The sequence below is a fragment of the Chelonoidis abingdonii genome, chromosome 3 (genome assembly GCF_003597395.2).
Source record: "Chelonoidis abingdonii isolate Lonesome George chromosome 3, CheloAbing_2.0, whole genome shotgun sequence".
In the NCBI taxonomy this organism is placed as follows: Eukaryota; Metazoa; Chordata; order Testudines; family Testudinidae; genus Chelonoidis; species Chelonoidis abingdonii.
Genome location: NC_133771.1, coordinates 99,232,104 through 99,249,728, shown reverse-complemented (window position 1 = coordinate 99,249,728; position 17,625 = coordinate 99,232,104). Strand labels below are relative to the sequence as shown.

The window sequence follows — 17,625 nt, the reverse complement described above, 5'->3', positions numbered from 1 at the left end:
CCCTCCTCCCCTTTTTGGGCATGTAGGAACTGGCAGATATAGCAGAACCAAAATAGTTCTGTTATATGGGGTAAGTAAGTATCAGGGAACCAGCACAGCTGGGGTCAGATTTATAATCCCTGTGTGCCATGCAGTGACTCAGATTAACAGTCTGAAACAACCACATAAATGGGAGGTGCAGCTTTTGCAGGGGCTTAGGCTACAGTAGTGACCATGGAGTCCCCTTGGGGATAAAATTCCCTTCTCCTGAAAGCATTCTCTTTTCACTCTGGCTTGCTGCACATGAGATGATCTGGCCCAGAATATTTTGAAGAAGTTACACGCAGAATCTGTGTTTAGAATATAAATACCAGGAGATATGAAATCACAACAGCAGATACTTAACTGTCCTGACAGGGAACCGCAAAAGATGTATGTGCAGGGAAACGGAGGGGAATGACTAGAAAACACAATTAACTGGTAATTCAGGAATCAGAAAATAAACCTGAATACAGGTGGATGTAGGAGGTCCAAATCCTTGCCTAGCTGAGGAGCACGTGTTATAAGTCAGAGTGCCATGCAAAGGCAGAGAAAAACTCACTTTTGTACTCCCCTAAACCAGGGCCATAGTCTGTAGGACTGGTCCCATAGTATAAGGGAGCACTTTCCTCAAGTTGCTTTGCTTTATGATGTCTGTTAATAGAATGAAAAGACTAAAACCACAGCTGGGGATCACTGTAGTCTAGGGGCATCTCAACCACACTCCCACTTCTCCAGCCTCGCTCCATAAACTGGCTCCAGGTGGAATGGTGGTGGAGAAGCCTCTGTGCTGGCATTACATATCTGGGGCCATCCCTGCACTGTGATGATGCTTCCAGAACTGGATAAGCTGACTCTTTAGCCAGATTTCACTGCTGGTGTGGCGCAAAGCTGCTGCACCTACCTGGAGGATCAGGCCGATGGTATATAGTATACTAGCAAAGTTATAAGAGAACCAAAATAGGCAAGAAATCTACAAGAAAATCTTCTGAAAAGCATGAAAATCTTTTTCTCTGGGTAGCTCTCACAACAGTGAATGGAAAATTGTATAATATTAGCTATACAAGATTTGCGACGGAAATACCATTTTACAAATCACAGGAGAAATCATTTGAGTTTTTAATTAATTCTTCACCTTTTCAGTGAGCCAAATTTTGATGTCTTTACTCAGTTTTTACTTCGATTTGGCCAAGCAGCATTCCAGAAAACTGAAAATGAATGTACTCCCTTAGAAGAGAAGGCAGAATTGTTTTAAATATGATTCCATTTTGAGGTGGTCTAATTCTCCTCTAGCTCTGTTGCTACCCAACTTATTGAATTAGACAACAGGACAAAGAGCTTATGCCTACATCATTTCATGAAGTGGCACTACATTCATGGTGTAGGCCTTCACACCAAACATGCTCAGAGCCCTTTTTACCAATATTCCACTCCTACCTCCACAAAAACAAGAGAAGGCTGAAATGAATCTCTTCTCTAGGACATTGGAAATGAGGTTTACTTAAATACTAAATCTCCATGATGGCTCACAGTGGCACTGCAAAACCAATAGATTATAGGGTTCCAGCTATTTTCCACACAGCAAAATATACAAAGGAAACCCCACCAGGTTTATTATCGCTCTCAATCAAGTAAAAGCCTGTAAGCTTCCTGTTGGAAAACTCTGTCTCTAGGATTCATGTATATTTTATCAAAGTTACATGCAGTCCGGATATTTGTTTCTGAAACATTTCAATCCCCAGCTGCACTGAAATACTGCTGTGCCTCTTTTTTTTTTTTTAAATCAAAGTTAAAATAAATAACAAATGGGATTACTTGGATCCACAGCTTCTATTCACAGTAAATTCTCCTCTACAGGAATTTATTGACACAGGTATGTAAGAGAAACCTAAAGATATTTTTAAACATTTCCACTACTTTTAATTGTACACTGGAGCAGCAGGACCTAAACAGGAACACAGCTTCACCTCTCTTAAATGAAATTCCTGTAATGATCTAAAGCCAGCTCTTGCCAGAAGTGCTGTTACAATCCCTTTAAGTCAACACATAAGAGATGTACCCCCATCAGTAGCCAATTATTTTCACAATAGTTAATAACAGTCTTTAAAAAAAGGGTGTTTACAAATTCTAGGGGGCTGGGAGTTGATTTGGTTTGCTTTAACAACATGTTGCCGAGAAAAAAAAGCTGTAAGTCATGCTTTCAGAATACTAAAGAATTTTTTTAAAAGTTGCATTTAATCACTTCCTTGATTTGCTAGACATTTACTAATAGATCAAGTGTGTGGGACAGAAGGCATGCGCCTGACGATCCTATAAGCAAGTATTTAGGATGAAGCTCAGAGAGTGTCGGGAGAGTTAAGAATATCACAAAGAATTCATCTAGTATTAATAGAGCTTTAGTACTTACAGCTGTCCTCTTCTTCAGTAATACATTTCACAACATAACAGGCATAGAAGAACCCTGCCAGCTGAAAAAAAATGTAATAGTATTAGATATAAAGCTAATACAAAAAATGGTTTAAAAACCAAAAACTTTCTAGACTCTTTGCTGAAGCTTTGCCAGTTCTTTACTATAGTTCTTTATGTTCTTTAGTGAGTGGATTTCTCTTATTTTCTGTGACTCTATTAGAATTAGTCAGGAAATTATTTTTTCCCTCTGCAAAACATTCCAAGAAAAGTGAAAGCAAAATTGCTTTAGTCAAAAATTTCCCATACAAATGTGCATTTTTGTTAAACAACTGAAAAACAAAAACTGATTTTTTTTGTTTTTTGGCAACTGTTTTGGAATTTTTTTTGTCAGAAATACTATTTTTGAATGAAACCCTATGGGAGAGGAGGGGAATAACAATGAAACAAAGAAACAAACTAAAAAATCTTTTCAGTGAAAAAACTGAAGGCCTAGGATCTAGTCCAATGAGCTTCAGAGTTGATCTCATTGAGTATTCCTTCATCTGCCACTTGGAAATGAATCCTGTAGTTGTGACTGTGGAATGGGTTTCTGTGTCTGGACTGCCCTCTCACATCCAAGAAATAGCTAGTCCTACATCTGAGGATAGATTTATGGATATGTTTATGTCAATGTCTCTTACAGCAGTTGGCAAACACACATTTTGTTCCTTAGATCCCCCTTGTAAGAATGTGTACAGAATATAATCTTAAATGGAAACAATATCATTCAAAGAACACATATATTTGTGCTGGAAGACCAGGGTCACCAGTGGATTACCCCAGATAATATTTTGCAAAAATGTTAAACATCACACATACCATAGGCCAAAGATAATGTAATTCGTCTAGTAGTCCTTCTACTGGTTCAAGTCCAGTAAGCTGTCTCTGAGAAGTTAGATTCCAAGTGAAAGTTCTTTGCAGCATCTTATGTGCTCTTCAAGGCTGTCCATCACATATGATATTTGAGAAGTTTTCCTTTACATAGTGTTAACAGACTACTACCTCTTCTAGCTCACCACTAAGGTCTACACATAAAGATGATACAAAGTTAACTGAGTCTAGGTTCTTTAATTTTTTGTGTGCTGAAAAGTGATCGTTTGGTCTAACCCTTTTGCATAACATCACTGTCAGTTTTGAGAGTCTAGATTTGTGATGCAGAAGTCTTAAAAAACAAACAAATGATAACAAAAAACTTTTTTTGGCCAGATCAAGTCTCCATTTGGAGATCACTTGCAACCAATGCAGATGGTGTGTGTGGGATAGTTAAATCTCTATTGGGAGCACAAAAACACCAACAGAGGCTATATTTCTATGTTACAATAGAGCTAAATGATCATTTCAGTCCTTTATTTCATATCTGACCTATAGCTCTGCTGGGAGGATTTGACACCAGGGAGGCATGAAAATTCGCTGTTGGACACAAAGAACCTATTGTACCAAGAGCAGTGGCATCTTCTGTTAACAGCAGCATTTCATCTCTACGTTATTGGTTCACTATTTCCTTTGGTAACTTAGCTTAAAGATAGAGGACTAAATTACTCCATTGATATAATCCTGTGCAACCCCATTGACTTCAATGATATCACATGGAGTATAATTCAGCAAAGAATTAGGCCCAGAAACATTCATAAATGATTCCACTCTTGAATGTGAGCCTCAGCTTAATAGTTTCTCTGGTCTCTTTTTACAGATCAGCAGATCCAAGTTAGCCTAATAGTTGCGTCTCTGGTAGCCAGTCAGAGTGGTAAAGACATTCTGACAATAGTTTGGTATTTCACTTCTTGCTAAAATGCCACAAATTCATGTTATTAACTAAACTTCTCTTACAAAGTGAAGCAAACAAACTGTATCACAAATTGTGCTTATTACTGATCTTTTAATTGCACTCAGTTGCATCTCTTAAATATAGGGGAACTCCTTTAATATATAAGTAAATCCTACAGCATTTCTTCAGATGAGCTTGCTGATTAAAACAGTGCCTTTAAGCTAGAAATTGTTCTGTTCTGAACATAAATGTAAGTTTGTTTCCCGCAAAATAATCAGGATTCATAAAACAAGCCTCTCTTTCTCTCACGTTTCTCCAGCTCTTTTCTTGATGCACATATAGCAACCTTTGTTTTAATTATAACTTCACAGCTATCTTTCACAATAATATATTGGACATTCCACTGCTGTTTTCAAAGAGAGATGCATTCTGTCAACAATAAAGTTGGGGCACTGAAGGTTCACACAACACAGATGGACTGCACTGAATAAATATCATTTAGCAAAGTAGCTCTTAGTTGTTTTCACATGGTTATTGCATGGTGTCTCTAAACAAGTGAAGAGTTACCAGTGCAATATACCTGGACATGAAGCCACCACCGCTTAGGAAACTCCAGCTAGTACAGAATGCTACAGCATGTCTCCTCAGCAGCACAGGCTACCGTGAACATCAGTGTCAAACTTATCCGGTGCTCTCTACACTGGCTTCCCATAGACTAAGGAGTCAAATTCAAGGTCTTGGCTCATATCTTCAAGGTGCTAAATGGTCTGGGCCCAATATATCCAAGGGCACATCTACACTTCTGACTGTACACAGTTACAAGTGCATTGTTGTGCCATAACCTGCCTCTTGTCCACATCTGAAACCTTGAAGCACGTTTCTGAAGTACAGTCCAGTGCACAAAAGGTAGCATGCATGAGGAGCGTGGGTATTTACACACTGCTAATGTCGCATAGCCTTGTACCCATTCGATTGTACAGTGTGAACGAGGGCAGGGGGCATATATACCAGGTCATGGGGATCGATAATCCTTGAGGGCTATTCCCACAATGCACTGATCCCTTTGCTGCCTGACCTTTGCCCAAAAGTATAAAGGTCCCTGCTCCTGCCCCCTTGCCAGCAGTAGTAGCAATCCACACTGAGCACTTCAAAACAGTTTTCTGCTGAACTCCATTGATCTGTACTGGCAATCTTGGATGAAGGTGTGAGAGCAGTTGCCTAGTCTCTGGAGCACACCCTCATCTTGATCAGTGTGTGATCAGAGTACATCATCCTCCATGACTTTTTCCACATAGGCAAAAACATTCCTGTGTACTGAGAGATTTTGCAGAGGCTTGAGGAGGCAGGCATTCATCAGACTCCAACCCAGTGCCAGGAGCATACGAAGCACCTCAGGCTCCTGTACTGGAAGGTGAAGGACTCCACCAGTTACTCCAGGAAGGGACCTAGCACATGCCTGTGCTATGATGAGCAAGACTGGGTGGTCTCCAGGGCTGCAAGCATAGACCCTGAAGTGCCTTACACCTCCCTCCTCAATCTCACCCAGTCTCATCATATGATGGGATGCCGCGGAGGGCCTGCGTGAAGAGGAAGCAGGGATGTCAGAGGAAGTCCCAGGAGACACAGAGAAAGAGGAGCTTGTGATTTTGCACCTCTGCCAGGTGGCTCTGGCTAAGGAAGCCCACCCGAGGAGCCTGAGGACCCAGTGCAGCTGTAGGAACCAGAATCTGACACTGGTAAGTTTTACAATGGACCTTGCAACCATCACCAGCAATATTCCTTCTTGCTCTGGTGGTAAATGCTTCACCCTGGTCTTCATCCCCACCTCGATATGGTTCTAGAGCAACACACAACTGTAATTCAATGATTTCATTGAAATCCCATGAAACACTGTGAAACATTCAGCAGAAGCTACAAGAAGTTATTAACAAGCAGTCACTGAGTCCCTGTATCTGCACATTTCTCAGACAGCACTGACACCAATAGTCCCAAGGCTGTGTGACAGAGGTGGAAAGGGTGGGAGGGAACGTGAGAGGGAGAGGGCAGGTTTTAAAGGGTCTGTGTGGGAAAATAATAGTTTCATGACAGTTATGGTTGTGCAAAGATCCAACACCACCCCTCTCCATGCCACCTCCATCTTTCCTTCCCCTTATGAATGGGAGCCATGCAGAAGTGGTTGGGGGTGGTTGGTAGCTTGTGTGTGGATGCCCCTAGGTCCAGGAAGGGAAAGAGAACTATTTGGCTGTCCAAAGAAAGTCAGAATGGTCCATTTTCCTGATGCCCAATTCAAATGTTTTGTACTGTCCCTGTCTCTGGTGTCTCTCTTCTTCTTGCACTAAGTCACTAGGCAGAAGCTAGGAGAAACAGGGGTGGGTAAAGCATCCACTCTGGTGGCTGCAACAACACAATGCCATGTTTCTTAGCAGTGGAGAGGCGCCTGGCTTGTGGTGTTAATCGAAAAGTTCAGGGAAGAACATACACTTCTGGAGTCACGCACTCTGTGTCCCTATTCCAGTACCTTCAAAACAGCTATATTCTCCAAGTGATGGCCAGCCTTCAAAGAAGAAAGAGGTGACTGGTAACGTTACCTCTGAAGGAACCAAATCAGACCCAAACTGGTCCCCTTGATTCTCAGTAAACATTACAACTGTTTAATAAAAGTAATGCAGGTATCTTACCATTTTTATCCTTCATTCCTTCCTCATGGGCTGCAAAAGTAGTTTGAAGGAAGGAGGCTATAACAGTTGCCTTCCTGGGATGCTAAAAAGTATTAAGATTGGGGCCTTTCACAGAACAGTTGCCTTATGTGAGGGGATGTAGGTACATTTAGATAAATGCTACCCTTGTCTTTGACATGGCAGGACATTCCAATGCTGGCAGGGAAATCATTCCAATGGTAAGGCAGGAGTTGCACTGCAAAGATAGCAGAGGAAGATGAAGGACTCTGGAAGATCTGCTCCTTGGCATAGATAGAAGGAGCCAGGAGCAGTTCGACTTTCTTGGGCAAAGGGAGGGATGGGCTCTTAGGCAGCATAAGGCACTTCTGCAAATGGAGAGACAGCACAGATAATGGGAGTGTGCGCATCAAGAATGGGATCATCACTTATGCAGCCCTAGTCCAGCTGGTGGAGGAATGCTTTCAGGACCCACCCGTGTCATAAACAGATAGCTAAGGGTTAATGTTTCTTTTACCTGTAAAGGGTTAACAAAGGGAACCAAACACCTGACCAGAGGACCAATCAGGAAACCGGATTTTTCAAAGTGAGGGAGGGAACTTCTGGGGGTGTTTTGTCTTTGTTCTGCCTGGTTGTTTTCTCTCGGCTATGAGGGAAGAGCTTTTTTTTTCTATCTCCAAGCTTCTTTCTACCCTTCTGTTCCCAAGTTGTGAGTACAAAAGGAAAAGCAATAGGTTTATATTGTATTTTGTATTTACATGTGTGGAGTTGCTGGAATGTTTAAATTGGATATCTTTTTGAATAAGGCTGATTATTCATATTTTCTTTTAAGCAATAGCCCTGTGTTATGTCATCTTGATGCAGTGATCATGTCATGTGTTTTTTCTTTCTTTTTTATATAAAGCTTTCTTTTTAAAACTTGTTGGATTTTCTTTTCCTAGTTAAGGCAAGGGGATAGGAATCTCTGTGCCAGGAGTACTGTCTCTCTCAGGGAAAGACTGGGAGGGGGGAGAAGAAGGAGGGGGGAAGGTAAATCGTCCTCTCTGTTTTGTGTTTCAAGGGATTGAAGCAGGGAAATCTCCTAGTATCCCCAGGGCGGGAAAATCTGGGAGGAAGTAAAGAGCAGGAAGGGAAGTGGGTTATTTCCCTTTGTTGGAGGCTCAGGGCATCTGAGTCTTGGGGGTCCCCCAGGGAAAGGTTTGGGGAGACCAGAGAGTTTATCAGGTACTCAGAATCCTGATTGGTGGCAGCGAGATAAGATCCAAGCTGGTAATTAAGCTTGGAGGTTCATGCTAAGCACCCAGATTTTGGACGCTAAGGTCCAGATTTGGGACAGAGGCTTATTACAACCCGCCACTGTACTTACTCCTGCCCAGGAACAAGCACCACCTCCTCCTCTACTCCTCCATCTGCCACCAGGCTGCTGCTGAGGTGGTGAATCTCCCCCGCCCCACCCCACCCCTAGCTCCTGGCTGCACAAGATCCTCTGTAGGCACCTGAACCCCCTTGCTGGGGAACCCTCCCAGGGTATTCAGGAGGGGAGCCCAACCTAGCCCCTAAAGTGCAGCCTGTGTTCGGCCCCCAAACCTCATACAGGAGGCATCCCTGTTTGTTCTCCTGCACAGTATTCCACAGCTGTTCCTCCACTGTCAGTGTAAGGAGGATGGGAAGGGTGAGGAGACATGCCCAGAGACATTAATGTTTGATCACGTCTCAAGGAATTTGACCTTTATTTTTTGTTTCATTTGTCCCTGTCACAAGCAGTTTCAGCTCCACTCGTGTGTGCACCTTGTTTTCAGAGTACCATCAGTGTGATACTTCCCAGAGGTTTGGGGTGGGGTAGCAGAACTAACAGGACATGACTGTGATTTCTGAAAAGTCTGATGCTATGGAAGTGCAAACAATGTCATCACCCTCACCTCCCCAACACACACACACTGGCCATGAATTACTTATTTTTATTTATTTTTTAAAGTATTCATGACAATGAAGTAAGCTGTGAAATAGCTGTTGCTATCCAAAGCACCAGAATGAAAAACAGAACACACGTTAATTGAAACATCTTTAAGGCTTCGTTAACGATTTAAGTTACAATGTGGGCAGGGGAAACAAAACTAAATTAACATTGAAGATATCTGACACTGAGTGGTGCTTTCACAATCCCGTCACCCCTATCCCCACCAAACAGTCACCACTAGAAATGATGGGAGTATGCATGCCATTGGAGTACAAATGCCATGGGAGTAATTGTAGCTAGAACCCAATAAGTGCTCTGAGCAATGGTGTCAGAAAACACTGTGAGGAAGCAACGTGTGAAGTCCCTCCCTACATCTTACAGAACTTTTTTTTATATTACATTAACAATGCTCCCCATAAAGCAGCCTGAAATACAGCAGTTAACACATAATAAAAACATTGCTTGATAATGCCCTTAAAGTGTGCTGAAACTCTCCTCAGCAAAAAAACAGAAGGGTTAACCTTGAGGGCCCCACCACTCAATTGTCTGCTTTCAGTTAGTACGTTAACATTGGCTGCAGGGAATTGAAACCCATGGAGGTATCTCACAACAGAAATATTTGGGAAAGCTGCATTTAGCTTTTCCAGCAGCACCATAGCACCACAGCAGTGTTCCTTGGCACAGCCCCAGGTTACTTTCTGGCTCCTCGTGGCTCCATGATGTACAAGCACACAGCATCATGAACTTCCCTGGCCTGCTGGAAACCAGGAGCTCTGCACATGAGTGTGATCTGGCTGCATGCACGGGCTTTGAGAAACAGATGTGCCCTAGGCCCACTCGCTGTATGCCCCTCTAACTTCTCAGATGTTGTGCAACGCACAACACACTACAATAATCTGAACTGCATTGGCCACACTGGTATCCAGATGGATCCAGAAGCATCACCAACAGGCTTTCAGTTGCCCAAAGGCTCACTCGGTCACCATTCTGCAGATAATCTTTACTTGATTTTAGTAGGCACTGTCAGGGTATGGCTTCATGAGCCATGGTTAAGGAATAAGTATGTGAGATCCTCCAAAATAATTGTTGACACAGAAAAACTGAACATAATCACATAATTCGTGGGGAAGAAAGTCCCTTCTTCCCCACTGCAGTACAACCCTGAACTCTCGAGCACCCTGGCATCTAGAATCTTTCCCATTTGTCCAACATTCATGTTCATGAACCGACCCTTGTAGTCCACTTAGCCTTGGAGAACCCATGAATACTAACCTTTTTGTTCACATATTCACTGACCCCTTTTGGTGGGCAAAGTATAGGCATGTGTGTTCCATCGATGGCTAACACACAGTTTAGAAACCCTATCCTCTGAAATTCCACAATAATTTCAGGGACTTGGATTATGGCAACCATCCTTGGGTACATCACAGTGTTGATAGCCTGGAAAACCTGTACAAACACCACCTTGAGAGTTGACTTCCCAATCCTGAACTAGTTACAACTGACTGGTAGCTGTCAGGTATTGCCAGCTTTTAAAGGATGATAGCCACCTGCTTCTGCATTGACATGGGTTTCCAAAATTGAATGGTCTTGCACTGATGGACTGGTAAAAACTGCTCACACAACTCCATGAATGTCTTCTTCATTCTGAAGTTCTGCAGCCACTGGTCATCATCCCAGGTTTCCAAGATGATGCGGTCCCACTACACTGTGCTGGTTCTCCAGGACCAGATGCAGTGGTCCATCCATAGGCATCCTGTTGCAATCCCTGCACTCAACACATCTGTTCCTAGCACTACAGTGGATGTTCATTTCTCCTCTGGGTCAGTTGTCTATAGTGTCTCAAATTTTTCTGGACTGATTCTGTCAGTGTCCGATACTGTGCTGCATGAACATCTGTCCAGTGAGAGGTAGCAGGAGCAGAACCATATCATCACACACTTGTTGCATATCTCCAACACAATTTGGAAGAAGGGAAAGATGACCGAGAGCTGCTATTACCAAATTTGTGAAGATGGTGTATAGTACCAGCAACACACAGCAAGGCAATTCCCAGTTGAGTTCTTTGATGCACAGGACTCTGCAATACTGCCCCTGAAATGGTAGCACTGTCATTGTGTACCAAAAAGGGGTAGTGTGGACATGGGTATATGCCTGTGCACAGCATGTACCTGTGTCCAACTCAGCATATGTGGACACTTGCTGTGGGTACATGTGCAAGCAGTACATGGAAAAGTACGCAGGGAAGTGCACAAGTGTAGATGTAGCATAAAAGATTGTCTAAAGCTCCAGGATGAAGGCATGGTTGAAAACTTTGCTCCTCAGGCATAGTGGCACAGCACTTTCTACAATAAGGATAAAGGTTATCTGTATTTCTCAGAGGCCAGCTCAAGCCTGTGGAATGAACTCACTCAGGAACTAAAGATCATCACAAACCTCACCACCTTGTGTTCCAAGTGCAAGGCACATTTCTTTGACCTTGCCTTCTCTACCATAAAGATATAACAATGTGTGTGTATATATAATAAAATAAATTCCAAAACACTCCACTGCACACACTCCCCCCTGGGGAGAGTATCAGAGAACAAACATGTGACAGATGTTAGTCATGTCACCTAATGCACTACTGGAAGGTGTTCAGATGCTACTCTGTTGAGTGTGGGATCAAAACCTATATAAAATAGAACTTTTCATTCAGATGGGAAAATTTTGTTATGAGAAGATAGTGAATGAGCCTGTTGGTGCTGTGGAGAGAAGGATCCTGACTCAATCTTATCGAAACACTTCACATCTAGGAAATATTTGTCACTGCCATGGAAATATTTGTCACTACCATGGAAATATTTGTCACTTTGAGTGCATTCTGGTCACTGCTACTTCTGTTATAGACACTGTAAACATAAGAACATAAGAATGGCCATACTGGGTCAGACCAAAGGTGCATCCAGCCCAGTAACTTGTCTGCCGACGGTGGCCAATGCCAGGTGCCCCAGAGGGAGTGAACCTAAGAGGTAGTGATCAAGTGATCTCTCTCTTGCCATCCATCTCCACCTTCTGACAAACAGAGGCTAGAGATTAGAAGAAATGGGCCCAAAGCACCAAAGATCGGCTCTGGATCCCAAATTCCCCTGGTTATATCTTTGGATCTCTCCCATACTGACTGGAACCCACCCAGTGTTTGAGCCAGGGTTTGGCTCTAATTCATTGTAGTTAGGGACTCTAGAGGAGAGAGTCAGTAATTCATCTAATTTAGATACATAGATGACTAAATGCTTGTCTTTGACACTGAATGCCATCAGACACGATTTTCTGAAGCTCTTTACTGCTCTCACAGATATGCCTACAACAGACTATAATTAAAGACTACTGTTTCTGAAAGCTACTCTTCTCCTATCAGGATCCTCCCAAACTCAGTGTTAGTTTGTGATTGAAGGCTGTTTTCATAAGATAAAATGGAAATTACATGATGGTCTGAACCAGTGTAGTAAAATACAGTAACTCCTCACTTAACGTTGTAGTTATGTTTCTGAAAAATGCGACTTTAAGTGAAACGATGTTAAGTGAATCCAATTTCCCCATAAGAATTAATGTAAATGAGAGGGTTAGGTTCCAGGGAATTTTTTTTCACCAAACAAAAGACTATATTAGGGTTATAATATAGACTATAAAAAAAGACTATATAATATAGTCTTTTGTTTGGTGAAAAAAAATTTCCCTGCAACCTAACCCCCTCATTTACATTAATTCTTATGGAGAAATTATATAATATATACACACACAGTATAAGTTTTAAACAAAGAATTAAATACTGGTACACAGTGATGATGATTGTGAAGCTTGGTTGAGGTGGAGAGCTCAGAGGGTAGGATATATCCCTTACTGCTAAATGATGAACTAGCAATTGGCTGAGCCTTCAAGGGTTAACTCTCTCACTCTACAAGGCAGCAGGAATGGAAGGAGATATGCACATTTCCCCTTTAAATACACTGCCTTGTTAATTAGATCAGCTTACTGAAACTGCAGCTGCTCCAAGCTCCCTCCGTCCTGAACCCTGGTGTGTCCCCCCTGCTCTATGGAAGATGGGGTAAGCGAGGTGCAGAAGCAGGGGGGAGGGGAACACCCTAACATTAGCCCCCCTCTTCCTTCCTCCCCTGCACAGCAAGCAGGAGGCTCGAGTAGCAGCTCCAAGTCAGGGGGCAGGAGAGCACATGGCAGTGCAGGGACGGACAGCTGCAATTGCTATCCTGCTGTGCAGCTGCTGCACTCAGAATTTAGGGGAGCAGGGAGCTGATGGGGGAGCTGATAGGGGGATGCTGGTCCACCTGGTTCTAAGCCTCTACCAGCTAGCTGCAACGGACTGCTCTTCTTGCAAGCAGTAGACAAAGCAGGCGGCTGCCAAATGATGTTCGAAGGGAGCATTATGCAACTTTAAACCAGCATGTTCCCGAATTGATCATCAACATAACAACGAAACAAGGTTAAGCAGGATGACTTAAAGTGAGGAGTTACTGTACCCACTTCTCCTTCCCCAAACCTTAACCCAACAAAGAAAAACCCAACCCAGCAACACGATCCCAAGAGGAACTACAAGTTTTCAAAGATTACTTCAGATTGTTTATATTCTGTTTGATGGGTACAACTCTATCATGTCTACACAAAGTTAAAAAAAATCTCTTTAAGAAAAACTGACAATTTACCACTGTAACCCAGAAGTATACTCTTACGGTGTTTGTGAGGCTATAAATTAACCCTGAGCTTGATCAGAGTGCACTTCTGGAGTTGCCAAGGTTGCCAAGTACTGTGATCACACTAAATCTAAATCAACATTGATAAAAATCATGTCTAATTATTTTTCCTCAGTCCCTTTGATTGAGACAAAATATTTTCATTCACTGCAAATGGCAGCAGGCTTGGGAAAAGGCTTTTTTGAAAAACTCACCATTCCTGTTCAATTTTTTTTACTATAGCACCTACATTGATAATTGTAAAGAGGAATCTTTATTAAGCCAGTTAGCTGAACCAATGAATGACACCAAGGAAAACAAAATTAGAAGAGTGTAAGTTTTGCACAGGGAGCTGAAGAACAGAATGTGACAAATATGAAGATGAATGACTTAAGGATTCTGGAACTAGCACAAGGTCCTGTCATCACTGAAAGTAAATAATTCTTATCTCCTTCTACAACTGGTCTTTGTCAGAAGAAAGGTCAATCTGACACAAATGCATTGTGTCTTGGGCTGAAAAACAGAGCAGCATCCACAGAGGCAGCTAAGTGCTAGTGCTTGTATTTTAACTTCTCATGCCAAGCCTAAGTTTTGTAGCACACAGGGGTTTGAAAAGATCACTCAGAAGTTGAAGATCTCTGAAGAGAAAACAAAAGGGGACTGGGTTAGGAACAGAGGGCTGGGTCCAATGCTGTAGGATCAGGCTTAGAGTGCCAGTGTTAATTCTGGATTTTATTGCTTTTATGAGAACCATGTAAGTCAAACCATTGTACCTAAATTTTCAGTCACCTGCCATTTAGCTATGTATCTTCCACTGACTTTACTGGGATCTGTGTGGCTAGATTCCATGTAACGCGATACAGTTAAGGGTCAGTGTTTCTTTGAAATAGATTTTTGGCAGTTTTATACAGTATATGTACATAATAAGATGAGGGTTGGTAAATTACCATCAAGAAAACTTGCAGTATATTGATTTCTCAACAAAATCATGCCTATTACTTAGTAGAACAAAGGAGACAGAGACCTTTCTATCAATAGCTGTAGAATTAGATTAGTGTCATGGGGGTTTTGAAGATGCCCCATGTACTAACCCTTCCAAATTATGTTTTGGTTGTCTGGAGTGTTATGGGAATGTAGACAGAAGATCACTGGTAGAGTTTATTATGACACTGAAGTAACACAGTACAGAGACTATTCTCCAGAGATGCAGCTTTATTTATGCTTATATGTACAATTGTTATCCTGATTTTTTGAGAGTTCTCATCTGCTTACAAGCTGAACTACTCCTTATTGAAACAGTAGGCCAGTGCGTTTTAAAAATATTAACTTACTGGGCCAAAACCCTTCTGGAGAATGCAGTTTGCACTGACACTGAACTCTTTGGCTGTGGAATTAACAAATGCTATGCTGTATAAAGCAGATATTTAGTTGATGTGATCAAGTCTCTTGGTCCTGACTGATAGCCAGAATAAGTGATCTTGTAGAAGCTATGTTAAACTACTGGAGAACTTAAGAACAGCCCTACTGTGTCAGAGCAATGGTCCACCTAGCCCAGTATCCTGTCTTCAGAAAATGGCCAATGCCAGGTGCTTCAGAGGGAATGAACAGAGCAGGCAATAATATAATAATATTGCCCATTGCCAAATTCTGGCAAACAAAGGCTAGGGACACTTCAGAGCATGGTTTTGCATCCCAACCCATCCTGGCTAATAGCCATTGATGGACCTATTCTGCATGAATTTATCTAGTTCTTTTTAAAATCCTGTTAAAGTCTTGGCCTTCACAACATCCTCTGGCAAAGAATTCCACAGGCTGACTGTGCGCTGTGTGAAGAAATACTTCCTTTTGTTTTTTTGAAATCTGCTGCGTATTAATTTCATTTGGTGACCCAAAGTTCTTGTGTTATGAGAAGGAGTAAATAACACTTCTTTATTTACTTTCTCCACACCAGTCATGATTTTAAAGACCTAAAACACATATGCCCTTTGGTGTCCCTTTTCCAAGCTGAAAAGTCCCATTTTATTAATCTCTTCTCATACAAAAACTGTTCCATACTTCTAATTATTTTTGTTGCCCTTTTCTGTACTTTTCCAATTCCAATATATCTTTTTTGAGGGGGGCGACCAGATCTGCATGCAGAGGCAATGTGATATTTTATGTCTTCTTATCGATCCCTTTCCTAATGATTCCCAACATTCTGTTCGCTTTTTTGACTGCTGCTGCACATTGAGTGGATGTTTTCAGAGAACTATCCAGAGTGACTCCAAGATCTCTTTCTTGAGTGGCAACAGCTAATTTAGACCCCATCATTTTATATACATATATATAGTTGGGATTATGTTTTCCAATGTGCATTACTTTGCATTTATCAACATTGAATTTCATCTACCATTTTGTTGCCCAGTCACTGGAGCCATCTAGTTTCCATTTTCCAAGCATGGCACTGAAAAATGTGAGAAAAGCTTGTATCTTAACCTACATAGTAAGCATCAGTTTGCTTTTTAATTAAAAAAAATCTTAAAGGTTGCTTTTTTCCCCTATGGGACCAATATAACCTAAATGATAGCTACAGAAACCGGTACACACTGGGAAATAGAGAGGATACTATTAATTTACATTCAGTTTTTATATTCTGTTTTGTCCAGTGCATCCTATCTCCTTTATAGCGGTAATTTAGAAGTTGCTTAGGGCAGGTCTGTCTTTATTTTCTGGCTGGTGTTTCTAATTTCTTCCCTGCATAAAAATCTGAAGATCAGCACCAAGAACAAACTAGAACATTTTTATTTGAAATGCTGCTGGGCTCTTCCAAATCTATATTGTTTAGGGCAGCTGTTCTCTTAGCTTCTTCCCTGGCTAGCCTTCTTACCCAATGTCTGGAGGAGACACTGCAGGGACACCGAAAATCAAAGGACTGATATCTGTCACTTGAGAGCTGTGCAAACCTTTCTTAACAACAGCGGAAACCAGGTAATACTTGTTTTGAAGTTTTGTTACAAACCCTTAACTTTACCTAGGTTTGCAGAATGTTGTGCAAACCCTTTGGGCAAATCTATGCTAAACTTTACACAAATCTTCCATATGTGGAGGTATTGGGCTGGGTGGGGAATTCATGGTTTTAACTCCAAGCATGTGTATTTTGGTTTCAATTGAAGCACTGGGAAATGCTGTGGTTTGGACTGAGTTTCACTTTGTTTTCAAGTTTTTTCAAACCCGAGTCTACAAGTAAAATTTAGAGGTTGCAAACCTGTATGAACTGAAACTGGGTATTGTTCATTGTACCTAGGGTGATCAGATGTCCCGATTTTACAGGGCCGCCCAGAGCGGGGAACAAGTGGGGCAATTTGCCCCAGGCCCCGGGCTCTGCAGGGGCCCCCAAGAGAACAGGTGAGGATCCTGCCCTGGCCCCTCTCCCGGAGCCTCAGCGCATCGAGGAGTGTCCCTGGACAGCGCTGCAGCTTGGCTCTGGTGGGACCTGAGCCCCACTCCGCTCAGAGCCACATGGTAAGGGGGCGGGGCTGAGAGCTCCAGGCTGAGCTCAGCTACCTCCACTCAGCCTGGAGCTCACAGCCCCGCCCCCTTACCGCACAGCTCTGAGCGGGGCGGAGCTCAGGCCCCGCCAGAGCCATGCTGCATCGCTGTTCAGGGACGCTCCTGGATTCAACACGCTGAGGCTCCGGGTGAAGGGGGAGTCAGGGGTAAGAGGACGGGGCTGGGGGGGGGTGTGGATAGGGGCTGGGGGGGGGTGTGGATAAGGGGCAGGGAGTCCCAGGGACAGTCTGGGCACAGGGAGAGGGCAGAGGTTGGTGGGGGGACAGGGAACGAGGGGTTGGATTGTGGGTGTTCTGGGGTCTGTCAGGACTCAGTGGGGGGTGGAGAGGGGTCGGGGCAGTCAAAGGACAGGGAGCAGGGGTGGGGTCCTGGGGTGGTGGTGGTGGGGTCTCTGTGGGATGGTGAGGGGGCAAGGAGCAGGATGGGTCAGGGATTCTGAGGGGGGCAGGCAGTTGGGGGGTAGGAAGTGTGTGGGGGTTAGATAGGGGG

General features: G+C 42.9%; 1 protein-coding gene across 2 annotated transcripts in view; it reads right to left on the bottom strand.

Moving 5' to 3' along the window:
* The window catches only part of NKAIN2 (sodium/potassium transporting ATPase interacting 2), an 809,225-nt gene that overhangs the window by 28,297 nt on the left and 763,303 nt on the right, over positions 1 to 17,625 (bottom strand). For both annotated transcript variants that reach the window (XM_032793396.2, XM_032793397.2), the window contains exon 5: positions 2,426 to 2,486. In XM_032793396.2, coding sequence (XP_032649287.1) covers positions 2,426 to 2,486 — 61 coding nt within the window. The remainder of the gene's footprint in view (positions 1 to 2,425; positions 2,487 to 17,625) is intronic.